The sequence below is a fragment of the Hippocampus zosterae genome, chromosome 10 (assembly GCF_025434085.1).
Source record: "Hippocampus zosterae strain Florida chromosome 10, ASM2543408v3, whole genome shotgun sequence".
Taxonomy (NCBI): domain Eukaryota; kingdom Metazoa; phylum Chordata; class Actinopteri; order Syngnathiformes; family Syngnathidae; genus Hippocampus; species Hippocampus zosterae.
The window spans coordinates 14863570-14890959 of NC_067460.1; the positions used below are offsets into that span (position 1 = coordinate 14863570).

At 44.3% G+C, this 27390-nt stretch overlaps 1 protein-coding gene across 3 annotated transcripts in view; it reads right to left on the minus strand.

The window, feature by feature from the left end:
* The window catches only part of LOC127609332 (cell adhesion molecule DSCAML1), a 98657-nt gene that overhangs the window by 25987 nt on the left and 45280 nt on the right, over window positions 1-27390 (minus strand). For 2 of the 3 annotated variants that reach the window (XM_052079159.1, XM_052079158.1), the window contains exons 4-17: window positions 14090-14236; window positions 13724-14002; window positions 12588-12863; window positions 12176-12475; window positions 9769-9911; window positions 9246-9375; window positions 6857-7135; window positions 6180-6308; window positions 5752-5931; window positions 3846-4051; window positions 1841-1937; window positions 1644-1772; window positions 1398-1565; window positions 1253-1323 (exon numbers count right to left, since the gene is read on the minus strand). In XM_052079159.1, the coding sequence (XP_051935119.1) occupies window positions 1253-1323; window positions 1398-1565; window positions 1644-1772; window positions 1841-1937; window positions 3846-4051; window positions 5752-5931; window positions 6180-6308; window positions 6857-7135; window positions 9246-9375; window positions 9769-9911; window positions 12176-12475; window positions 12588-12863; window positions 13724-14002; window positions 14090-14236 (2534 nt within the window). Of the gene's footprint in view, window positions 1-1252; window positions 1324-1397; window positions 1566-1643; window positions 1773-1840; window positions 1938-3845; window positions 4052-5751; window positions 5932-6179; window positions 6309-6856; window positions 7136-9245; window positions 9376-9768; window positions 9912-12175; window positions 12476-12587; window positions 12864-13723; window positions 14003-14089; window positions 14237-27390 lie in introns of those variants that run through there. The other variant, XR_007964543.1, reaches the window with a different exon arrangement.

Below are 27390 nucleotides of genomic sequence, written 5' to 3' on the forward strand. Positions count from 1 at the left end.
GATTGAAAAGAACATAAGTAGAGACTGGTGAAATCAACTGCTGTTAAGAGTCTGATTGATTGAGATGTTTGAGACCTGTTGGGTGGAAAAAAAAATAGACACAGCAGCCACATTGAGTAAGGCAAACCGGGGAACACAAAGAACGACGACAAAACGGTTTTGGAGAAATGAGCCATTAAAATAAAAAAAATAAAAAAAAAGTTTGAGGTTGTCGGCTGCGAGCGCGATTCGTGGCGAATGTGTCTTCTGGTGTTCCAAAATTCGCTGTCCACACAAAAACACACAGTTCAAATGTATTTTTCCAGCCGTTATTATTAGCGGATAGGCAATTACACAAAGACGTTTAGAGCGACCCCTCAAGAAGGGGGCAGACCTGCTCGCAGTAACAGACGATATGCTTTTATTTTGAAGGTGGCTTCACCAACTGCTGAGATTTGCTGAGCAAACCGGGTGTATCGTGTCACCTGCGGTTGTGTATCTTGCATTGTGGACGACACCTTGCCATCTGTTTGAACCCCCCTTGATACGCAATGCAACACATGCAATTAAAGTGGAAGGACCATGGAGAATTATTTCACAGCATACTTGGAGGTGAGGAGCGAGAGGACTTTTCTCTGGATGGAAATATCATCCCGCCACGGGGAGGCGAAGCATATTAAATGCTCTTGTCTTCTAACATGTAGCTTCTGTGTGAATTTGGTGTATGAGCTGTCCATTGCCGGTGAAGATGGATTGTTGCAAAACATTTCCACCTCCCGTATTTCTTCGAAGAAGCATTTATCGGCATCATCGGCAAACCCTCGACATCAACATGCCTTTCTACCATGCCATTAGCGTCTAGTGAAAAAAAAAGTTGGATGGATGGAAGTTGTGCAACACCTTTTAGCCAATGTAGCATTTTTGTTTGTTTGTCAGCTCAAAAAGAAAATTTCGGATTCTGTCTTGCTTTTATTTTATTTTAGCTTGTCTTTTTTATCCATTTCTATCCCTGTATCTCGACTGAAGCATGACTCAGACTTGATTTTTAGTTTGACGGTTTTTGTGCTTCCTTCTGTCTTTGTTATGAATTATTGTTTTATTGTTTATTGTTGTATACCTGTACAGTATATGATATAATATTTGCTGCATGTGCAGCACTTTGTATGCAGCGATGGTTGTTTTACAGTGCTCTATAAATACAGTTGAAAGTTGAGTTGAGCATACTGGGTGTGTGAGTACTTTTGCCACCTCTGCAGCAAAGAGAATGAATTACCTTCCAAGTAACCCTGATACTCTGGGAAGTCACCGGCTGCAGGATCACGTCCATCGGGGGACCATCAGGCTCTGCGAAAACGCACAGTGTACCATTTGTCACACGGGCAAATAAAATCTCTTCTCAGATGCGGTGATGTACTTACGAGCTTCCTCGGTGCTGATGGTCAGCTCCTTACTGGCCTCGCTCTTGCCAATGGCGTTGTAGGAATACATGCGGATGCTGTAGACGGAGGCCGGGTGAAGGTCCACAATGTTGGCCTGATTGTTCGTGGGGGAAATGTTTCGAGTGGCATGCTTCAGCTCCCAGGTATCTGGCAAAAAGGGGACAACGTTTCCTTTCAATCCTCAGAATCAACTGAGCTTTTTTTTTCTGTGGTTCTTGTACATACCCGTCTTGTTCTTATACTCAATGTCATAGGAGGCGATGACGCTGTTCCCGTCGAACCTCTGCGTCCATCGCAGGTTCATACTGCGGTCTTTCACTTCCCTCACCTCCAGCTCTGGAGGGTCTGGGGGCTCTGATGATTCAGCAGTGTGAATGGGACGAGCGGGAGGTTTTCATCGATGCAAAGAAGCGTATGAGTACCTTGCACGGTGAGCTGAATGAGGCCTCGTCCTTCGCCGTACGAGTTGATGGCATGACAGGAGAAGAAGACGGAGTCTTCCCGCTCTGCTGGTTTTAGCTACAAGTAGACATGGGGAAATATTAGAATGCCGGTTATTCATTTTTGAGGAGCGAATGAAGCTGGTGCACTTAAGGAGGTTTGTTGTCCGCTGATATCGCGACGGTTCTCTTGTTCATTTTGCAACATGAGAAAGGTTACACCTCAGCATCAAAATCAATATCGATTGTTTTGTTTTCATTTTGCAGAGAGGCTAAGGGAAAATGTTACAATCATTTGCATATGCCTGCTCAGTTGTTTTCTCATTACTGCTGACTTGGTGGCAAGCATGCTGATGCAAAAGCGACCATTGATTCCCATGAAACTTTCTTGAGGGTTGATGCATATGGGCCACGCAAAAAGGAATTTAAATAAATTGTGTTTCAAGAGAAAGATTCTAATTTAAGTGTTACTGCGATTGGCCGGCACCCTGCCCAACAACAGTTGAGATAGGCTGAAGCATGACCGCGACCCTCCCTTGTGAGGATAAGCAGAATAGAAGATGGATGAATGGATGGATTGAAGGGTCATTTTCTTCATTTTGTCGCAAATGACAAAACAAAACGACAATATTTCGGCGTTGGGAGGCGGGCTTCTTGAAAGGTGCTGATCCCAATTAGAATTGCTTGGCTCGAGTACCGTTCTGCATTCGTTATGTAAATTCTTGCATGTTGTAATTCCACCATAATTGCGGGAATAAAACTCATTTGCATTCACTTCAATCAAAAGTGACTATCCAGCATGATTGAGGGGAGACATTTTTTTTGTGGTCTTTTCAATTCAAACACGATGGGCCGATTTAAAGAAAGGTTAGCACGTGCAAAAACAGGCACCAACTTAACAGCACATAGGGACAGCTCTGGAAGCTACTCATCATAGATGGTGTCTGCCAAAGCTGTCAATTACCATGAAGTCCATTTTTGCATTGTGGGAGGAGTACTATACACGCAAATTGTTAATTGAATACACCCAATGCCATTTATCGCCCTTGAGCTGAATGTCACGGCCTGATTTTGTGTCTTGAAAGAACGCGACTGAAAGGCAGGCGCAAACCAGCATGCCAGTGTCGCAAAGGCAAAATTAAATGCGACGGGGATGATTTTTTTCTCTTATATAAACCATTCCTGAAATGCTAACAAAAATTTGCAACGCCTGTTCTTCATTCAAAATGTAATTTTGAAGCTTTTGCATGATCGAAGGGCTTACTCGTAGCCAGTCACAGGAAGGAGTCATGCCATATCAATGATAACAAAAGACCTTTCAAATCTGCTTTGCTGTGTGTGACAAGTGGCGCTCCCAAAATGAAATCCTTCAGATATATACGTATATCGTGCAAATGCCTCTTTAAAATACAATTGTCACCATTTATTTTACACCTGTTGCCTAAAGCAGACAATCTCTGGTGCACGGACACACAATTGCGCCAGCTATGTGGGCCACACGTCCTCCAAGATCGCCACAATCCGTCAGAGCGAACACGCAATTTAGTGCTCGCTATAGAGAGAGGCAATGTAGAAAGCGGCGATGTCATCGCCTCACACTTAAAAAGCATCCAATCAGTCTTTTGATGTCATCCATATCCTGCTCACAGCCTCTTGGGAGGACACTCACATGGTATTTGAAGACTGCCAGGGTGTCTTAAGTCCTTAGTTATATTTGGCAATTCATTTCTTTCTTTGGCACATCAGCCCAGCAACATCATCGCTCAGTATGCACACGCAATTGTGAAGGGAATTGCAAATGCTTGTTATTTTGGAAAATAGATTCTTCTATTTCAAGGAAACGGTGAAAGTGACTGTGTGTGGTTTCTGCAACTTGCACCCTGACTTATGGAAACAAAGTGCAACGATTTGTCAAGTGAGAGTCATAAAGTCACCGCTGTCTGCTTTCATCAGCCGAGCGCTCTGCAAAGGTGTAAGTGTTTCTTACCTTGAGAGTAGACAACACCTCGTCTGTCTTCTCGTTGGGGCTGGTGGTAATAGAGTAGCGGGGATTGCGGTCAGGGTCAATGACCGTGTCGCCTCTCTCCCAGCGAATGATGATGGGCCATTCTCCCCTGGCTGTGCAGTTCAGCTCCTTAACATGACCCTTCTTGGCCATAGTGGTGTTGGGGTGACTTGTGATCATGGCTGGGACTACAGCCGGGAGGGCGGGATGGACCGACGAGGGGGCGGGGGGTGGGGTGACGGACAGACACGAAAGTGAGTGGATAATAAGCAGGGTTTAAAAGGAGGTGAAGGAGCAGAGAGGGCGAGGGAAGGAGAGCGAGCCGTTAAAAAGATGGAGTCGAGTGTGGCCAAGTGGCAGCCGTGAAGAGCAATGGTCAATGAGGTAAAGTCGATAAACCTCCTCGCTCATTCTCCGATAGTTAACATCGAGGTCTAGGTGAATGAAGAGGCAAAAGCGATACACTTTGCCTTCCTCTTTACACAAAATCATTGGGGCACTCAATCTTCCCGCGCACACAATATCGACCCGAGGAGGAAGGCTCTGCTGTTTTGTTTTCATCACTTATTCATCTCGCCCTCGCCTCGTTTTCCTCTCTCACCACTGAACCAAATAGACAAAATTGAGGGAGGCAGAGGAGAGGAACGATTCAATCAATAACACTAATACCGAAAGGCGGGTGAGGGTGTGGGACGGTGTGTTTGGAGTAACCCCTTGATAGTGCGGATATTTGTACACTTGTGTCAGCATGAGATAGTGTCAAACGTGCAAGAAATGAGCCGTTAACATCTCTTTTGCCCATGCGGCTGTCAGGTAAGGTCATCATCCGGTGTGATAAAGCTAATATCACTGCACCGCTCACTTCGGCTCGTGTGCAGTGCGCGCGACGTCCTCTAGCTCCCTCCCATGCTTTATCATCACGCAGTCCATTATTGACATCGAGGGCAGGCCGCGCCGATTGATTGCAGACAATGATTAAGCTCAAAGTGGTTTTGATTGTTTGTAGACAGATCCCTCGGGTTCAGGGGATCAATCGCTTACTTGCTCGACATTCTCACAACCTATTCAATAGAAACATACTGTAGGCACACACACCGGGGTTTAAATTAGTCGCCTTTCGCAGGCTTCTTCTGAGTTGTTTATACTGGCCTCACTATCAGTCTTTATATTCATAAAAATATGAATCATATTATATGATATACTGTACATATATGTCATTCTTCACAAATAATAAAGAATATATGCCAGTGATTATTGCTGTGTTATGTGTCACCTTAGAGCACCGATATCAAACTTAAGGCCCGGGGGCCAGATCTGGCCACCCCACCTCAATTTATGTGGCCCGCAGGACTAAATCATGCGCGTCAACTATTTTGATTGTTGCTGAAATTTGTACCGAAATGTCAAATTGTCACGGGTAATAAATAACGTGGAGATTTTGCACCGGCCCGCCAAGAGAAGCCGTGACTCCGAAGTGGCCCGCGACAAAAAATGAGGTTGACACCCCTGCCATAGAGGATTGTAAAACTGTAGCACCAATGCTGTTTTGGGGGGGATTTTGCATTGTCTAAAGCAAAACTTTGTGCTTGTTTTAAATAACAGGTTTAAGTGTGACAGTAAACTTCAACTGGGAATGGCGATAAACAGCTTGAAGATGAAAAACTTCTTAAAGTCAAAGCCGATATCCCTCAAGTCACTTGGATTTGGAATACTTCCAAAACCTGCAACCTAAGCCTGCCAAAATATAGGTAATTGTATGGCTATTAAAAAAAATGTAGCCTACAAGGGACAGTAAGATGAAGCAGAATATTTTTAAAAGCAGCACGGGGTTGTGTGTAGTCTTCTTTTGTAGTAATTTACTATTGGCAATAAGAGTTGATATACTTACTCTTAACAGTGAGCGCCATGCTCTTGCTGATGTCGGAGCCCACCCCGTTGGAGGCCTGACACAGGTAAAAGCCACGATCCTCCTCCAGGACGTGGCGGATGAGCAGCGAGCCGTTGTTCATGATCTGTATTCGGCCCGTCAGAGGCACGGGGTGGTACTGCTGTGGGTTCCCAATACCCGCTGAGCCAAAATACGGACGATAGGGAGAAAGAAAGAAATGGATACAGATTAAAACGCCGGGATCTCCCACAAGTAGAAGGCCACCCTTAACCGTCTCAAAATGGATGACAAGAGTTGTATGCACAAGTTGGTTGACTGGTGAGAATTGTAAATGGGAATTGCAAGGGAGTGCATAAAATACATGCAAGTGTGCCTCATGTTGTGGGTGGTGGTTACAAAAGAAAGTAGTTAAGAAAGTGATTTTGTACCTAGTGCACTTTTGCCGTGCTTCCACATGACCTTGGGAGGTGGGTATCCATCAACTGAGCAGTTTAGGATACCCGATTTCCCGTAGATTCCGTCTTGGTTGTTGGGCTGCACCACAAAGCGAGGAGGCACTGCGGGGGTATAAATATTGTTTTAAGTCCATCATTTATTGATTTCAATTAGAGAATTACTGAGATATGGCTAAAATTTATCGGTATATTTTTGCCAGATATGTGAAATTACAATGGGTTCAGCTAAATTGATTTTTTATTTTCTAAAACAAAAAAATATATATTTTTTTTAGATCTTACTGACAGAGAGGTAAGAGAGCAAATAGAATATATCACCCAGCCCTAATATCAATGTAGTGACTTAAAAAAAAAATTATGTCATGCATGTATGACAAAAGTATGAGATCATGCATCCATTGTGCACGTTATTGAACAGGACTAGGCAAAATTAATCAACCACTTCAACTATTTTCTTTCAACACTAAAAATAATAACCTCTTCCTAAACTCTTAAAACTAAACTGCGGAACAGTCAAGGTAATGCGGCTTTACTTGGCCCAGTGGAAATTCCCGTCGGTGGGAGTATCTGGAGCTATTTCCTTTCATTTTGATTCAAACTTTGATGATTATCCTTGTCAAAACTCCACTCTGCTTCTGCTTCTTCCTCACCTGTGACAGTGAGCTGCCTCTCCGTGCTCACAGTGGCGGCATCGTTGCTGGCGATGCAGGTGTAGTTGCCGTTGTGCTTCAGTGACACCTTTGAGATCTGCAGGGAGCTCATGAACTCCTTGGTGTCAATGGTGATGCCCGACGAAGGCACGATCTCCTGGCCGTCCTTGCGCCACGTGATGCGGATGGGCATATCTCCGGACGCCACCACGCAAGCGATGTACATCAGCTTGCCGATGGAGGTCGGCGGAAAGTCAAATGGCTGGATCAACGGAGGAACTGGGTGGGATTACAGTGATTAAATGCAGGGGGGGGGGGGGGCGGAGGTGCAAGGTGGAAGGGAAGAGAAGTAGTGACATGACGTATAATCGTGATGGCAGTGTGCCATGAAAACAGAGTGGCGTCGAGACAATGCAAGGACAGGCAATAGGGGGAAATCCAGGGCAGGAGAGTGGCGGATGACGGGCAAACAGAGTAATGGAAATAAAGAGAAGCAGAGGAACAACCAGTTTGATGGTTGTTTAAATGAGCAAGGTGAGTAAGAGGTGAAGACGAAGATTCAAAGTCAGATATGAATAAGTGAAGAATGGGGTGTAGCGAGACGATGTGAAGGCAGAATACGGGGAGACGTGCCGATTTGAAGATGCGAGGGCATTGAAGGGACACGAGGTGGAGAGTCAGCGGTGTGTGGGGTGAGTGGGGTAGACGTGGCATGAGAATGAAGCAGAGAAGGGAGAGAGAGAAGACAAAAAACATCGTTAATAAATTCACCTCAACTAATGTCACCCCCTCCCAAATATTCAGAACCATTTTTGCCTGCATATTTACACCCACTAGCCAGTGTGCCTGTGCCCCCCGCCAACCTCTCCACTCCAACACGCCCTGCCCTGATAAAGCCAACTCATAATAGCTGCTCTAATTAGGACCTCATCCACAGGGGGAGAATGGTGTTGCTATGGAGACCGATGGTAATGATTCAGAGTTGGGGAGGGTGGCGGCGGTGGGGGTTACAGCTGAGACATCTGGGGGATTTAATCTGGACCTCATTAAAATTCATCTAATTAAATCAGAGACATGACGAGCACACATTCACACGTCTGCGCATTGCAAACCGCACGGAGGCAAACACGCTGTTTTTCAACACAGCCGATAGCGTCCAAACGCGACAAACGACACACACACAACAATGCGGGTGCCGCAGAGGGTCAAAGTGAATAAACACGCAAGGTGACAAGTAGAGCCCAAACACATCCACCACAGACGTAAACACATGTGCTTGGCATGATCTCGCACAGATTTTATTCAAAAGCTCTCGGGGTCCATTTAATTGCTGAGTGGATGCGAGAATCCACTCCGCCCCTTAATCAGGGGTTATTAGAGGCAATGCATACATGCTTTGTTCTCGTCCTGCTTTACTCACAACCTTTCTGGTCGACGGTCACACTGCTCATTACCCATAAATTTTCCCTTTCCTATTATGAGCAAGAAACTTGAAGTTTACTGAATAGTAGGGAAGCTAAATTCAGAAAGTTTTAAAACACTGGAAAACTTCCAACTATCCATTCATCTATCTTTCGAACTGCTTATCCTCACCAGGGTTGTGGGCGTGCTGGAGCCTCTCCTAGCCAATCGTAGACTGGAATAACTCAGTGTAATACAGTGGTGCTTTGTGATACTAGTGTATAATTGTAACTCAAATTATATCATCCCATTGAATTGAATGGACATGTCTGTAATCCGTTCTAGCACCCCCTCAAAAAACGTTGGTAATGTGATTTAAGTAAGCAAAATAGCAGGGTCCTATTATTTTTTACTTTTTCAGAAAATATGTCTTTTTTTTGTATGGCATATATGGATCGAAAGATCAATAGATTGACAGAATTGAAATTTTACATTTGACATTTTCTCTGCTTGATATATTGTTCAGGGATTTAAACAGATTCACGTGAAATTATGTGCAGTGCAGTAAAAAGATTGATGCTGATTGATATTAGATTTTAAAAAGAAAGAATGTGTTGAATTTGTATTTATTAAATTTGTACAGCATCGGTGATCTTCAGTTGGCCTGAAAGGTCATTTACTAGGATATAAAGAATAAACAGTTTGTGCAATATGATTATTCACTGCAGCTCCTGCTCATGCATTTGACCTCAGTCAAAAGCTTGTAAGTCCAAGCGCCTAAAAAAAACAACTGGTGAATGTGACCCAATGTGTATAAGTATGGCAGTGAAAAATATAAACAGAGTTGCGGGGATCCTATATTCGCTTTTTGATTAGTTCTTCAGTGTACTGTAAAATAATTTTCTGTTAAATACATGACATTACTTTTTGTATAAATTCCTGTGAGAACAGGAGAACTTTTGTCTCAGAATGGGACGGCGTGACTCACCTTTGACTGTGACGTATACAGTCTGCTTGATGAACAGCTGCAGTTGTATGAGCACACTACAGATGTACGCCCCCTCGTCCATCCCCTTCTGGACATCAGTAAGCTTCAGGGTACCGTTTTCAAACACCACCTGCAAAGCGTTACATCATGGTTAGTCAGGGCCAAACAGCTAAAACTTGCGCTCCCGTTTCTAATCTAGTGTATTCATGAGAACTCAAGGCAATTCATTTTTTTGTTTGTGACAAGCATTAATGTCAACGACTCGACTAATTTCACCATTTTTGCTTTGATTAAATCCACCCCCTACCCCCCGCAAAAAAAAGGATATAATGTGCAATATTAGAAATAAAAAGCCTTGCGGTCAGTTGAAAGTGACTCAAACATACTGTACAAATATTAAGTTAATCAGTGAAATAGTCTTTGTTAGGATCCGGAAAGAACAGAACTGTGACTGGACACTTGTTATCGATTTTGTGAAACCAAGATTTGTCTTGAAATCTGCACCGAGCGTAGCTGGCTTCACCTGACGATGGTTGTCAGGTAGCAGAAGCCCCTCCTTGTACCAGTTGATGGAGTAATATGGGTAGCCGATCACTCTGCAGTTTACAAAAGAGCTGCGCCCTGCCACGGCCGTGATGTTCTTCATCGGTCGAATCCTTGGATTGCCTGATTAACAGACACAAGAGAAGCCCGAGGAGATAGAGATAGAGAAAGAGGGATTGGACCACAAGAAGAAAAGAGAGGAAAAGAAGCATATTAGTTGATGGTGTCTAACTTAGGTGTGGAATTTTTGGAGGGAAGGAGTTACAGGGGGGAGGTGATTGGGTTGTGGGTAGGGGATGAGCAAGCGGGACAAGAGAAAGAAGTTTTTGCGACTCCAAATGCTTGGACCGCAAGCATTTCTTTTCGGCGCTATATAGCGAGCTCTCCGTTTTCTGTCAGACTTGTCCTCATTTGGTTGTGGGTGATAAACAACTATCCAAACTCAACTTCACACCTATGGACAAGAAAGAGTCTCCCAGCCTGGATTGAAGTGCTGTGCCATAACACGTATCGGTCTGCCAATTATCAAGTACATGATGTAAAGGTCACTCAAAGCTTGCTGTGGTCCTGATGTTATATTTTCTTTCGATGTACCTGCATCAAATTACAGAGTGCAAGTGTACCTAGAGCTATGGACGGTAAATGGTTGTGACCCAAAATATCAGTGGTAGTCAATAGTTCCAACAATATGAAACAAAGAGAGACAGACCAAAACAAAACAACAATACACTAGACTGGTCCAACAACACGGGCGCTGTGATCAGGAAGGGACAAAAAACAGGAGTCACTCCTTAAGACCTTCTATAACTCGGTGGTGGCCTCGGCCATACATTATGGCATAGTCTGCTGGTCAGGCAGCATCTCAGCCCGGGACAGGGAGAGACTGCTCAGGTGGGCCAGCTCTGTTCTGGGCTGCTCCCTGGACACTCTGGAGGAGGTGGGCAACAGGAGGATGCTAGCTAAGCTAACAGCTATGATGGACAGACCCTCCCGCCCCCTCCAGGCCACGCTGACAGCACTGGGCAGCCCCTTCAGCCAGAGAGTGATACACCTGCACTGCAAGAAGGAGAGGTACCGCCGCTTGTCCCTGCCAACTGCTGTCTGTCTATTGAATAGATGGTCCTGAAAACCTGGACTCACCCCCCCCCCCCCCCCAGTCACCCATTTTTACTATGCTTATATTGATATTTTATATTTATATTTATTGATATACTTTTTGTCTTCTACCTCCTCCCTTTCATAATTTTGCTGCTGTAAATTGGGAATGTCTCTATTGTGAGACAAATAAAGGTTTACTTATCTTATCTTACATTTCAGAGAGAGAGAAACGGTGTCAATAGAGGACAAAAGTGGCCATCCCTCAATCGTCCTTCACCTGTTGGCTGACTTTCCCATCTTCCAGTTCATCTTAGGTACATCTTTGTATTTGTCTCTCTTTCCACCTCTCTTACACGTCACCCTGTCTTGCCCTCCCCCAACTCGCTCTCCTCCATTTCTCAGTGTGTGCCGAGCTTTGAAGTCGCAGCTTTGACGAGCCAAAGATGTATTATTCAGCAGCACCGTCTCGCGAGCGCACAGCACAGACGCACTCTCAGAAAAAACACACAGAGATATACAGTATATCTACACTGTATTCTCAACAATGACTGCAGTTGTTGGCCCCCTGACTGGGATAAGTTGAGTGAATCCCATTTCTGTGAGTGGATAAGTACCACTTTTCTTTCGGTAGGTCCATGCCATGTGTCTGTCAGTTTTTGTTGCTCGTAGTGCTGAAGTGCTCTGGAAATGCTACGCATTGTCACTGCAGTGATTATTACGGCACGTCTCTTTGGATAAAACTCTCCTGTCACACCGGAGCATTTCACAAAAGAATGGAGAAAAGCACGGGCGGGAAAGAGAAAACAGGCGACTGAGAGCGAGATGTGGATACAACGAAGCGGCCGTGTCCATCAGGGTCAGTCATCATCCTGACAGGACCGGTCCTGTCACCAGAATTTACCATCACTGGATCCACACACTGGCACGCCTCTGATCATATCCATCTACAGGGCAACCATCTGCTTCATGCTCTTCCTCCCTTACAAAGCAAATCTTCACTACACTCCATCCATCTTGGAATAATAATGAATCGACTTAGTTGCAGTCCTGTTCCCTGATGATCTCGCGAATGTCACGTCGGATGGTGATTGCGAGTTTAACCAATGGTTTCATCCTCCAGTGACATTTCAGTGATAAAAAGATCACTTGAGACAAGAGGAACACAGAGAAAACATGTATAAAGAGAGAGAGGTAAGAAGGGCCGAGGGCAGGGTATGGGTCGGGGAGATGGTAGGGTTAAGGCCGTGTGAAGCCTTGAGTATGACTGATATTGAAAAGTAGACAGGCACCTCTTACGTTTATGCGCGCTTGGTACTCGGCGCTACCGGCCGAGTTTCGTGCGGCGCACCGATACAATCCTCCGTCGCGAATCTGGGGGTTGCTGACGTTGACGTAGCTCACGGTGCTCCCGTCGGAGTGCGTGTACTGACTGGCTCGCACGCGGGACAGGTCGCGGGCCACCGGCTCATCGTCCAGGGTCCAGGTGATGGTCGGCGGAGGCGCTCCTTTGGCGGTGCACATCAGCGAAAACGGCTCGCCCGGGACGACCACCTTCTCACTGAAGGAGGCCACAATACGTGGGGTACCATCTGAGGGAAATAGATGGACACGCTATTCACCCCAAAAATGTTTGGGCAATTTTTTTCTCAAATTGTTCTTTTCTCAAAATCTACATGCATCGAAGCTATTGATGAAGCGCACCTTCCAGCAGTATGATGGAGAAGTCTTGAGCAGTCTGTGCCTTGCGCGTGGCAAAGCACTGGTAAGCTCCCGAGTGTCTTTTCTGCGCCGCCGAAATGAACAAAGTCTCGTTGTGACCGCCTTGGATGGAGAAGTGCTGGTCAGGCAGGACGGGTTCTGTGTTGCGGTACCACGACACGGAATAGTGAGGAGAACCCTGGACGGCGCAAGACAGGATGACTGTGCTGCTGATGCCCGTCTTGAGGTTCTTGGGGGACAAGGTGACCCGTAGAGGCTCTAAAGATGGAAGATGGAGAGTAATAGAAAGAGTATTCAGATTTGTTTTCTTTTTTCTTTCCAAAATATATAATGAATACATTATTTGATTTTTTTCAAGCTTACAGCAATCGGTATAAGTTTTACAGGTAGAATATTTGACTGTTTAAAATTACTTTGTCCTTTCGAATTTAACTTTACCGCAGAGAATAATCTTTGCAAACATCAATTTGACTTTTTTTTTTCCTCTGGGGTGGGTGTTTGTCTGTCTTGTATTCAAATACCCCCCCCCAGGCCAAACCCCCCCAGGCCAAAAAAACGGCCCCAAAAAATCTGCAGATTTCTTCAGATTTTAAAAGCGCTCATATCAGCCGGCAGATGAGTCAGTCAGGCATTTAGTTCAGAAAGCCCAACAATATATTCAATGAATAAGAGGAATGGGACAAAAGCACAAAAGTGCAGCACTTTTGAAATGCAGTGATCTTTTTTGGGGCGGGGCTGTTTAATTATTACAAAATAAAAGGGAAAGAAAAAAGCTTGCCCCACCCTTTGAGTACCACACACGAAAGAAAAGGCTCCAAAAGCTGTATCGTTTTGACAATTATCATACAAAAGACTGTATCACACTGAGCTGATTATAGAGCTGTATAATTGTGTGTGTGTGTGTGTGTGTGTGTGTGTGTGTGCGCGCGCGCGCTTGGGTTCCTTCACACCCTGCCTAACCTGCCACTGGATGGCTTTTCAGTCACTCTATGTGGAATTATTGGACCGCTTAAGTCAATCATTGTACAAATCTTTGTGATTGGTCACCAAGAAAGGAATTAAAGTGTGTTACGTGTGTCAGAGAGGAGCGTTCAAAATAATCTGTTGGTGTTACCTACCTATGATGTTAAGGTGACCCGTCACCTCCTTAGAGCCGAAGCTGTTGGTGACCTCGCAGATGTAGTTACCGCTGTCTTCCAGCCTCAAGTCCGAAATCGTGAGGCCAGTGATGCGGCGTGTCCAGCGGGAGTCTGCCGGCAGCGGCCGCCCATCCTTTAACCATCTGATTGTGGGGTTCGGGTAGCCGGATGCGATGCAGGGCAGCTCCACACTTTGCCCAACCTTCACCTCACCGGACAGGAAACTGTCCAGCACTGACGGGGTGGACTCCGTAGGGTCTGAAGAGGTGATGCAGTAAGACAACGAATACAAGGCACTCATTTGTTGATTCGGCACGAGATGTGCCTGCCGAAAAAGTTACATACCCATAACGGAGAGCCTGGCTCCATTGCTCTGCCGAGTTTCACCACTGTACTTGTGCTTTGTGATACAGCGATAGGTGGACAGAGCATCTTCCTTCTGCACCGCTGAGATATACAGAGCTCCAAATGAGGTCAAGAAGAAACGGTTACCTGTGGTAGACAGGAAAAAGGAGAAGACATTAGTTGGGGTCAGAAAAAGACTTTTTCATTTTCCGCGGCTTAACCGGTTCAGGGACTCTGGACTTTTACAGGCCACACATTTAGTCTATGCACAAAGGCACTACAGCACATGGGCGGAAGACTGTGAAAAGTATGCACGCTTTGGATGAGTTTTCATTTTGAAGAACGTGACCTCAACACAATTGAAACTTTTGGACAAAATACAAAAGAAACGGTGCGCCAGCAGGCCTTCTCTAAGGTACAGCAACATCACACTAAGATTTCAAGATGAATGAACAAAACGTTGCCCCAACACACTCCAAAATCATGTTTCAAGTTATCCAAGATGAGTGGAAGTCGACGGACTAAAGATTTTGCTGTGTCATGGCCAACTTACTCTTTACTTTATTAATTGTGGTGTAAATGGAGAGGTAGAAAATATGTCACACCGATGACTTTTATTTTTAAATATAGACAGCTGATACTGATGAGAGGTAATGCGAGCAGTCACGTGGGAGTGGCATTGCTGCGAGGTAACATCCTCACTATGGCAACACTCAAGCTGCCCACCAACATTTGCTCTCAAAGAGACATGCTAATTAATTGCATGATATTCATTCATTCATTCATCTTCCGAGCCGCTTGATCCTCACTAGGGTCGCGGGGGGCGCTGGAGCCTATCCCAGCAATCTTCGGGCAGTAGGCGGGGGACACCCTGAATCGGTTGCCAGCCAATCGCAGGGCACACAGAAACTAACAATCATTCGCACTCACACTCACACCTAGGGACAATTTAGAGTGTTCAATCAGCCTGCCACGCATGTTTTTGGAAAGTGGGAGGAAACCGGAGCACCCGCAGAAAACCCACGCAGGCCCGGGGAGAACATGCAAACTCCACACAGGGAGGCCAGAGCTGGAATCGAACCCGGTACCTCTGCACTGTGAAGCCGATGTGCCCGTGGACTACCGGGCCGCCCTGCATGCATGATATCTATTATTCGATTTTTACATCAGAAAAAAATAAATCCTTTCAAGGAAAAATTAGTTGTTTTTTTTAATGTGTGAGTCGTATTGTGAAGGATACTAAATTCTGGCTCTTGGGGGATTTTTGCTGCTAACATCTCCTTTGTAAGACTCTTGGAAAACTAATAATGACCACAGATTTCAAAAGAAACAATGGGGAAAAAAAATGTAAAAGAGCCGACCACAGCACTTAGCGAAACACATGAGAGCTTTTAAGATGTCCCATCCATCGAGAGAGATATGCACCGCAAAGAAAGATAGATGAGGAACAGAAGTAAAACAGACCAGGGAAGTGTTAATAATTGATATGTGTGTGTGTGTGTGTGTGTGTGTGTTACCAGTGACATGCATTAAAGGGAGGCAGGTCATCATCTGTCATCATGAGAAGAAAAGGAAAACAAATAATAAAATAAAGGGCGGCCCGGTTGTCCAGTGGTTAGCATGTCGGCTTCACAGTGCAGGGGCTTCGATTCCAGCTCCGACCTCCCTGTGTGGAGTTTGCATGTTCTCCCCGGGCCTGCGTGGGTTTTCTCCGGGTGCTCCGGTGTCCTCCCATATTCCAAAAACATGCATGGCAGGCTGATTGAACACTCCAAACTGTCCTTAGGGGTGAGTGTGAGCGCGGATGGTTGTTCGTCTCTGTGTGTCCTGCAATTGGCTGGCAACCAGTTCATGGTGTCCCCCGCCTACTGCCGGGAGTCAGCTGGGATAGGCTCCAGCACCCCTCGCGACCCTATTGAGGATCAAGCGGTTCGGAAGATGAATGAATGATAATAAAATAAGACAATTATTAATATTTGTCCTCTGGACTATGATTTGGGCGTGGTTCTTAATATATTTTGACCATTTTATTGTAAAAATCGCAGAATATTCTGTATTTTCTGCTTAAACAAAGGTGTTGCATGAAATAATTTGAAATAATTTAAGCTTTGAAAAGCAACATTGAAAAATTGAATTTTGACCTGGTTTGCGACATGTTTTATTGCAGCTCATAATTGTAATAACGGCTAATCTTTTTCGGCTTCCTATTTTTCTACCCCCCTGTGGGGAAGGAGTGCCTCACCAGTCTCGAATCTCACCACACATCACACTGTATTACAGTAACTGCAGATTAGTGTCATTTTCATTTTAGTTCTGGCCGTGATTCATTCACATGTCAATATATTTTTTTTTTAAGTAGGCACGTGCGCGCACACGCGTGTGTGTTTTTGTGTGTGTGAGAGAGAGAGAGAGAGAGAGAGAGAGAGAGAGAGAGAGAGAGAGAGAGAGAGACAGAAATGGAGGAGGAGTGGGGGAAAGAGAGAGTGACAGGCGGGAAAAAATGAGGAGAGTGAATTTCTGTGTTTGATTCTTTACGCTTGCCTGACTGCTTTCTTACTCCACACTAACCCCAAAGGGTTATTTTAGACAGCGCACACTTCAAGCTTTCTTGTAAGTTGCACATTGTTTGGTTACGCCGATCTGACCGCAAAGAGCGTAAGAAAATTTGTGTGTGTGTGTGTGTGTGTGTGTGTGTGTGTGTGTGTGTGTGTGTGTGTGTGTGTGTGCTTGTTTGTTGTTGTTGGCTTTGCATGTTCTCATGTCTTTTTGCAAAGCTGACAAGACCAGGTGGACTACTTGACTGGATATAAAGAGTGTGACATACCTACATTGTTACTTATTTACGCACACACGCATACATATACCTAAATGGAGGTCGTCTTGGTTACGCTCATAGTTGAAAAAAATTCACGTTAGGTTCAATCAGGGGTGCCAGACTCATTTTTGTCACGGTTTCCCTTAGAGGCTCGTTATGACAAATTTTGTGAAACCATCTAAATGTTTCATCACCTCCACATATTACATATACAGCACACAATAAATTGCTGGATAGCCAGTTTTAAAATCAGAAGTGAAGAATAATGACTTGTTTAAACATTGTTTATATGAATGTAATAAGGGGATTGGTAATGAAAACAATTCTTGTAGTATCATATGTTATTATGGATTACATATGACAATTTGAAGTTTTAAGACTTTAAAGCAAATTAGAACTTGACATGCTTGATTTGCTTTTATGGGCCACATAAAATGAGGTGCCGGGCCAGATCTGGCCCCCCGGGCCTTGACTTTGACACCTGTGGGTTAAATGAAAATTGAAAAATGTCAATCGATGTGAATGCTTGTTTGTGCATGTGCCCGATGTTTGGCTAGCGACCAATGGAGTGTATACCCCACCTCTGGTCCAAAGTCAGATCACGACAAACAGGAAAGAAAATGGATAGATGGATCAATATACTAGATATAGGTGACTATAAACGATCAATCAACTCGCTATGTCAGCTGTCACGAGTTGAAGCTACAGCCACAAAAACCATTCTCATGACACAGCTCTATGTAGAATGCAAAAAAATGCATTGATGTCTCCAAATATTCCACAATGTGAATTGACACGGGGAACATGTGGATTAAATGGGAAGACGGGTGATGGTAGGTAGGCAGATTGGTTACTGTGGCCAGTGATGACTCACTCTTCTATCAGTATTCATTGATGACCCTCCAGCTCTTTGCTTTTAATATTTGACATTTGCCTCCCATTTACTACAGGAGGTGACCCTACAGGTAAGGAGGACAGCAGATTGCGATTGGTGAAGGGAGTGAAAAGGAAGATAAAGAGCAACATGTTCTTCGGACTGCCGGGGGGACGAGAAGAGAGAGTGAGAGGGCTGACCGGGGGGCGGAAGTGTGTGGGGGGGAGGGGAGGTGCGCGGGCCAGAGTGCAGTATACGAGTGAAAGCGATTCCTCCACGTCTTGGTCTCATCTCCCTGTGCAAACATCTCCTCGTGGGAGATGCGATCAATTCCCGTCTAGTCTGCTAACGCCTCCGGGGACTGTTATTGTTGTTGTTGAATGCATCTTTGCAAGCTTATGCATCAGAGACTGCGTTCCTCTAATTATTTCTCACTCGACCAGGGGGTGTGGGGGGGGGGGGGCGGAAACAAAATTTTGAGGTTCATCCCAGCATGCCCTCACATCCTCCTTATTTCCTGACCTCTTCCTCCTCCTCTCTTATCATGTTTTGTCTTTTCTTCATGACAGCTCTTCACCAATTCTCCTCTTTGCCCTCAACCTCTTCCAGTCTCTGCCTTTTTTTCCCCATTTCATCTGTTCTTCTTTAGCAGGAGGGCATGTAAGTAATGGAGTTTGAGTTCAGCTGATTGGCCCGAGGTAGTGAGTCACGACGAGGGCAGAGAAAAGCCCCCGCTGGATGTTTGTGTGTCTTTATGTACTGTATGTGCAAACGCACATGCAAATACTGAGATGGAAAGGCAAAGGCGTAGACAAAGGAGAGAAAAAAATGGATTGGGGAGCCACGAAGCATTGATATGTCTCTCTCCTAAAGTTGCCAGTGAGACAGAGCAACCTTTTTCGATAAAATATGCGAGGTGAGATGAATGGTATGGATAGGAAAGAAAAAGTGGTGGGAGGGAAAAGGTGATGCTAAATATAAATGACTATAGCTGCCATTTTCAGAGAGTTACTGCCAAGATGAGGGAGCAACGCGAGGTGGAAGTCGAAAATGTTTGCGGTAATGAAAGGATACGATGAATATTGCCAGCACACAGGCTGCAGCCAAGGAAATTAAGAGGAAAAGACATATTTATTTTCAGATACAAACTAGTCGAGGGACAGAAGACCAAAATAGATGAAACGGCGTGTGAAGGTGGGCAAGGGAAAAAGGGAGAGGAAATGGCGTAAGTCGGGTGGGGGTGGGCTGCCATGCAAATGAAGGCGGTGCTGCAGCAATGCTAACGAACTGCAATTCACACTGTTGGACTCATCACTTATTTATGCTCTAAGGCCCCCAAGCCCCTCCCTTCCTGCAGCTTTCCTTCATCACCAGTTTTTTTTCCCTCTGCCTCATTTTTACCCATTTCCCTGCTTTCGTCCGGATCGTCCCCCCCCTCCCCCCCGCCCGCGCTCGCTGTTGCTAGGGCCCACGCGCTCACATGACAACAGCTGGGTAGGGGGCACTGCGGTGGCGCGGCATGGCGCTACGTGTGCCAGTGTGCGTCTCGCGTGCACGGCGATGTGGTGTGTGCGACAGCGTACCCTTCATCAGTGGTACAAACAGAATTTAAATAATGGCGACGGGCATCCAAGTAGGGGAGAGAGGAACCGCTGAATCGCTCGGTAATTGATTAGCAGGCCCAGATGAGAGACCGCAGAAGGGCTTTTGACAAAACATTTGCATGTCAAGTTTTCGATTTCAGGCGAGCACGGACTTGAGTTGAGGACAAAAATGCGTACTAATAAACAAGAAAGTGTCTGCAGCCACATTCCTTACGACATAATCTTGCACACAGTTGCAGAATTGCCCTAAAAAGTGCAAAGGTTCCACTTGAAAAAACTGTGTGAGTAAATGAACACAAACTACATAATGTTACCCTGTCTTGCATTCTGCACAAACATATTAAATAATATTAATTATGAATGAAACCTCCACCTCATGTTTTTTTTCTGAATATTTGGGGGTTCCAATGGTACGGTATTTTAATGTTGGCCATGATGGCGATAGTTTGAGAGCTAGATTTTTATTTTATTATTTATTTTTGTATTTTTGCGCGGGCTGTAAAATGTTGATTCATGGGCTGCAAAGGGAGACAGTCTAAAGAAGGAGTCGTGTATTTAAACGATGACAAAACTCCTTTCAACGCAGCGTTTCCATGCATCTGCGTGATGTCAGCATGTACTGACATGTGTTAGTATGGAATTTTGGCAAAACAGTTTTTGGCTGATCTGGGAGTTTTCCTATACACAATGTTATGCAGAATGGACAGATACATCCCATCAAATAAAATATGTGGTAACTGGCTTCTCCATAATTATCATTTTTCAATGGTGAAACCAACCTATAGCGCAAAACTCTCTTCTCCACTCCTTTTAAACTCGCTGGGAACAGTGTACACATTTTGATGATTGTTTAGTGCCCACTATTAGGATCTTAAATCGCTGACTTGTGAGCGCGGGATCGATTCTCACTCAGCAACGGTGTGAACGTGGCCGTGAATGTTTTTTTCGTCTCTCTATATAACCTGCGATTGACTGGCGAGCAGTTAAGGGTGTAGGCCGAAGTTAGCTGGAATAGGCTCCAGCACCCCCCGAAACCCTGTTCCGGATAAGCGGTGTTGAACATGCACTGCAACATGCAAAAAGAAGGCGGGTTGCATTCAATTTGCTCGCGCAGTGACTGAAATGTAAGATAGCAGCAGGATCAACAACAGAAAAGAAATCCACAACCACTGGAATATCCTCTCTGCTAAAAGCATCCACAGAACAATGTGCGAATGTTGCATTGAGACTCGTTGTTTTGCTTATTCAGGAGCTTTTCTTATGATGGTTTGTAGCCCTCCGCAGGCCACTGAAATCTTTTCAAAACACACCAGGCGGAGCCTTTAAATCTGAAAGAAATCGCGCACAGCAAGGAGACCCTTGGGGAAGTATGTAAACAATTGAATTAAATATATTTCATTCATAAATACATTTTGTACCCACAATAATCAATTGGCACCACCAAAAATGAAAATTATTAAGTTGCTCAATTGCATTGACCAAAACTACGAGATCAAAACTTATTACACCAGTCCTAAAAGCTTTACACTGGCTTCCAGTCAGATGTAGAATAGATTTTAAACGTTGTCTACTAATCTATAAAACAGTGAATGTTTTGAGTCCTGAATACATTCAACAAATGCTCCTTGCATATAAACCCAGTAATGCTCTAAGGTCTGAGGACTCAGGTCAACTTTTTGTTCATTTAAATGTTTAAATGATGTATGCTTGTTTTTAGTGCACATTTTTATCCTGTGTTTTAAGCTCTTGTAAAGTGTCTTGGAGTGTGATGAAAAGCGCTTTCAAATAAAATGTATTATTATTATTATTAATTAGTGGAGATCAGGTTTCGAAGCAAACATGGTGAAGCAGCATTTACCTGATATGCTGCTTTAAGCCTTCAGCTATTATTCCACACGCAAGTGTCTCCTGCCGTCACCTTTGATTAAGGTCTTTGAAGCATTAAAGTCAATTTCAGTCAGCCATTTTCGAAAGCTACTTTTTATTTCTTTACTTTGTTTTCATTTCTTTTTTTGTAAATGCATTCAATTGTTATTGAATGTTTTTGTCTTTTTAAATAATTCTTAAGATACCTCTGACCTCTTTACTTTGCCTTTGCGTGTCTTTCGCTGTTTGTGCTCTTGGTTGTGTGAAGCCTATTGAGTTGCCAAGCTTATGAAATGTGCTATATCAATAAAACTACCTTGCCTCATTGAGACTAATCTGTCGTGCATATTCAGTATTGACAAGAATTTGAGAGAAAAAAAATAAAACGGAGCTTCTGAGATGAGGCAACTTAATGCCTGCAGATGTTATGATGTTTTTAACATCGCTAATTCATTTAAAAGTTAAAAGGGGGAAAAAACATTCAGTGTGACTCACAAAACGTGTGAATGAGTAAGGAGATGTATGAGAAGTGGAGCACTCAAACACATTCAAGGTCTGCTGTCATTCAGCACCATGGGCAGCGACAGCATTGCTCCAGACTGTGAAAAAACATCCACTGACTGTTAAGCTGCTGCAGTTTTAGTATTTTGCTTGCGGATAAAACAGAATGGTTAACTGGAATACTAGCAATGTGGGAAACAGACGATGATGATGATGCCCCCTCCTCTCTCCATTGTGAACGCACACACGCTTTTTATAGCCGGAGCTGGAATCGAACCCCTCGGTACCTCTGCACTGTGAAGCCGACGTCCTAACCACTGGACTACCGGGCCGCCCCACCAATTAACATATTTTTTAAAAAAAAGTTAAAGTCTGCAAACGGTCCGCGAGAAGCTGCGAAAGTCAGCAAAACAACAGAGAGTTACATAGAGCAACATCTACAGTATTGTACTCCATTTATATGAGAAAAAACTTTTTTTTTAATTAATATGTTTGAAAAAACCCGCCATGCACTGAAGCCACGATAAACGAACTGCGAAATAGCGAGGGATCACTGTATACTGTTACAGCGTACTACAATGTCAACGTGAATGTAAATAATTCTTTAACCCCACCCCATGCCCTCTGCCCTCCACCAACCCACATTACAATGGCAGATGAATGAAAATGAACCCCGGATGTCAAATCAATGGCTGCCCCCCCCCACACACACACACACTTCTTTCCCCCTCAAACCTTTCCTCCGCAGCTATAATTTCCTTATTTTGATCTCATCTGTTCTGTCGTAGGGGCGTGAAGGAGTGGCGTGTTTCACAAAGGGAAATTGACACCTCGCGACAACAAGCTCCAAACGTCCTCCTCCCTCCTCCTCCTCTTTCTTTCTCTCGCTCTGGTATGAAATGAACACTTGCTCCCATCTCCCCTCTATTCACATTCAAAGCAGTCTATAATAGACGAGTGCTGCTGAGAACAAGTCAGCAGAAAAAGAGCCAGAATGAAGGTGATATTACTGTCACTTTTTTTTTCATTCAATGGTTGACAAAGGCCTGCATGAGGACTTGGAGGAGGTTATGCAAAAACAGCAGGAGGAGGTCAATAAAGAAGTTGTGGAATTGAACAGAAGAGGCCCAGCAAGAATAAATGACAATATACACACACCTTCCTGGTTGGTAGGATTTTCAGGGGCAGTGTGATCTGAGGTAAGCTGAGTCCTAATGCCTCATTAAAAAGCCATGTTTCACTGTCAAATGCCAGCTGCCCCCCCACCCCCAATCCTCCCCCGCCAAGCACACACATGCCTCCTGTTCTAATATGAGGGTTCCCTCAGTCCTCCATCTCCCCTATGAGAACTGACTATTTTTTTCCTGTCCACACAATTTTCAACCCAAGAAACTTGACCTGTGCCGACTCGATGATGTAATTTTCAGCTAATTTCACATTATTTTCCTCGGTTGTGACAAAGCAACAATACACAACATACTTGATAAAATAGACATTTTATTCGCTTAGATGTTACTTGGTTTAAGGTGGGATATCTAACAGTCATTTGTTTGCATATATATTTTGTGCTTCAACGCTGATATAAAAAAAAAATCAAGTGGCACTCATAGGGTTAGAAAAATATGTGATCGGGACATTCTTATGAGAAAATCTCGGGGTCTTATCATGGTCAAGGTTAATTTATTTAGCACATTTAAAAACAGTAAACACTGCTCAAAGTGCTGTCCATGTTAAAATAGGACATTCTGAGAAATCACAAAAGCAAGAGATAAAAATACATATTCAAAAACATTACTAAAAACACAAATTATAAACAAAAAGAAACAGTAAAATGCAAATTGAAACAACAACAGCTCAGCTTGTGTTCATCATTAATATGGAGAGAGAAGTGTGAAGAGTGAAGTCCAGATTGCTGATTCATTTCAAAAACAATTCAAAAATATAGAAATGTGTTCCAAGGTCAAAATGTCAAGAATGTCATAAAACGAACAGTCAGGGTAATGTTTTCAGTACCGTATTTTCCCCACTATAAGGCACTTTGGAGTATAAAGTGCACCTTCAATGAATGGCCTATTTTAAAACTGTTTTCATATTTAGGGCAACGCATTATAAGGCGCATACAATGAATAGAAGTTACAATAGGGGCTGTGGTTGCATTATGCATCCACTAGATGGAGCTGCACTAATGGAATACAATATAATACAATACAGCTTTATTTATATAGCGCTTTCACAACCACTGCAGCTGTAACAAAGCACTTTATAGAACATTTAAAAATACTACGTCCAAGAAATCAGAATATTGATCAATAAATAAGGCACACCAGATTATAAGGCGCACTGTCGGCTTTTGAGAAAATGTAATACTTTTAGGTGTACCTTAGAGTGCGGAAAATACTGTAACAGTCTAACGTTGTTGACTGACATAGGTGTAACAGGATACTAACTGCCGTTACACATAAAGTGTGTGTTCGATGCCAACTCTTAGTTACAGACGCATGAGAATCTGGTGAAGATTACTGCTTGGAGATTTGTGCTCGCCCTTGATGAAAAGTCTCTCAGAGATTACTGCTTAGTGTTTGTGCCTTTCTTCACATTAATATTTTTTTCCCAGTGTTTTTCCTTCTATTTGGCTTCGATTATGATTGTTGACTTAGCTGTATTGTATTGAACAGCCCGGACAGAAATATGCCCTACTTTTGTCACATCACAGCCACAGTCACAATGATTTTGTTGTACCCTCATGTGGTGGCATGACAAAAAACATCCTTAGTTCATCCTTCTAATTTAAAAAAAATTACATGGCAATATTCACCTGTAAAGGAAAGACTTGCATGAACTCATCCACCCCAAACTAAACAGCCAGACAGAAAAATCTGGTCATCTGTTTTGATTTCCATTGCATGCATTCTGGTGAAAAGCCTCTGCTACATAAGTGACCTTAATTGGGAGGTCCATAAATATTGAAAACGGGGATGGATCTACTTGAATATTTTGCACGGCAGTGAAAATGTGCTGAAAGAGCAGCAAGAGTGACAGAAAACCAAAAAAAAAACCCTAATCCTCTTTGCTTTCTATCCTCTTGTCTTAAGCTTGTCAGTGTGTATTGTATCCTATTTAAGTCCCACGAACACCACCCAAAATAAATGTCTCTCCTCCCTCGATACACACACCAGCATATTTTTCAGATTTGTCAACATGCAGTTTATTGTGTCGCTTTTGCCTTTAATTATTTAGCCTCATGGATTATAAATGCAGACATGCTCTCCAGTCATGAGAAGGCGAACAGGGCATAGCTAACGCATTATAAACACACAATGCACACACACACACACACACACGGCAAAATGCTCCTTACAGAGTGACCTTCATTCAGCCCTGGAAAAAAATACAGACAGGAAAATAGAATGGTAATTTTACACTCAGGTCTGTTTGTGTGTTTGTCATTCATTATGTAGAGGAAGGCACGGTGCTCTGGGAAAATCCTCCGCGAGCAGAACTTCTGCTATTGTAATCAAATCCATCATCTTGTTGTAAAGTCATGCATAAGCAATATGCAGTGTGGTGCTGACATATCTTTTCCAACATCATGTATAACCTTTTGTAGTGCCATGGAAATGTGATATATTACACTTTCTCCAGAATATGTACGGCCATCCATTTTCGATAGCGCACGTCCTTTTATCGGGTCATGGGTGGAACCTCGAAAACGCCGCTTTGTACAGTACCTTTCAAAGTCTGCCGTTTTAGAATTGGCTGCAATTATCACATGTTTCCGGCGAGCGCAACTCTCTTATATTAGATTAACGGATTTACAGCCGTTTTTGAAATGTGTGAGAAAACCGGAGTACCCGGAGAAAACCCACGCAGGTAAGGGGAGAACACGTAAACTCCACACAGGAAGGCCAGAGCCGGAATCGAACCCTGCACCTCTGTAGTGTGACTCGGACGTGCTAACCAGTCGACGACCATGTCGCCCTTGTTACAACGAATCCGATAAAACTAAATGGAGTCTGCTTATTGTGACGCATGAAAAAATACAATTCTTTCACTGGATGAAATGTCATATTTGTTGGTACATGTTAAATATCACAATAATATCGATATTGCAATATTCAACACCCACATCACACAAATTTCCGGTATCTTGTAGGTCTGTATTGAGCTACACGATCTGTAGCTCAATACAGATCTGCCCCAACTCTTCTGTCTATTTTTCTGTACATGGTCCTCAATGGAAAAAGTTTGGATCTCCCTGGATTAGCATGACTGTTCACGACTACAGTATTTGTTGTGAAATAGTTGCATATTAACACGCTATTGCCAACATTAAAAAAAAATGTAAACATGCAAACCCTGCCAAAGTTGCTGGCCGTTCTGGCTCACTCGCCCTCGGCCTTTTGAAACGCCATGTTGCCATGATGTGCCACAGCATGTTAGCAGTGCCACGGTGACGCGTACACGGTGTCGTGGAGTTGGGTGGGTGGGGGGGGGGGTCACCAAGGAGCACGGCCGGCTGACGCACAGCCGCACCTTACGTCGCGGGCGGACGCCTCAGAGACGAGGATGGGTTAGGGAAGACGCTATCCTCCACATAGCGCGCTCCTTCCCCTGGCTCGCCAAGGCGATGATGCGCCCTCGCCTTTGTTGCTGGGCATCTTGGCAACACAGACCCAGAAAGAAGATGAAGTGGGAGGAGTCAAGGAAGGAGGATGTAATGAGGGATGATGGGGAGCGAAGGGACTCCAGACACAGATGTTGCCGATTGGGAGTGGAGCAGAGGTGACATGCTAAAAGCAACTACAGACGAAGAAGGCGAGGCCTGAGGGTCTTGGAGGGCCTGAGGAAGCAGGGGAGGTGTGTGTGTGTGTGTGTGTTTGGGACTTGCAAGCGTAGCAGCAGATTTGCCTTCCTGCCTGCCTGACTGTTTCTATGTCTCTTCTGCCTCACTGCCCCCCTACACTCTGTCCCACTTTACCCCAATGTCAAAGCTAGAGTAAGGAACAAGGGGGAGGGGACGTAAAAAGCGACGAGCGGGCTAATTGGAGGAGAGCAACGAGGAACTAAGCCAGAAAGAAGTAAGATATAGACGGCGGTGACGGCGGCGGCTAGGACGACAGACGCTTGTTATGCACTTTATGTACAGCGGCTACGCAAACAATCCTTCGACAGGGAATTCTTTTGTCTGGCTGACATACAAACACACTTAGCATATGTGAGGTCACACATGCAGCCAGGCAAAACGTCCCATTGCTTTTTTTTTCACGTACGCCCGTGCATGCTTGCATTAGCGCATAGAGTGGCCAGTCAGGCGTGTTTTGAGGTCATGTCAGATGATCCAGCGTCCCGTGGCAGCCCGATGAGGGACTCATGTAGATAAACATGGCGAGCAAACACCGTGTCTCCTTGACTGTCTCTTGGCTTTGTTTTGCCGCGTCTTCCTCAAGCGTCGCGCATCCGCTTTACCGTTACAGATGGCCGCCTCTGTCTGAGCAAACAATTTAGCAATGGTCCATACCGGAGCAATTGCAAACGAGAATCAAAGTTATGAAGAAATCAAGGATGCGGAGGTTGAGGTTGCTGTGAGGAGAAACAATTATGAGTGTTGGGGATGAAGGATGGAGGTGTTTATATAATGGAT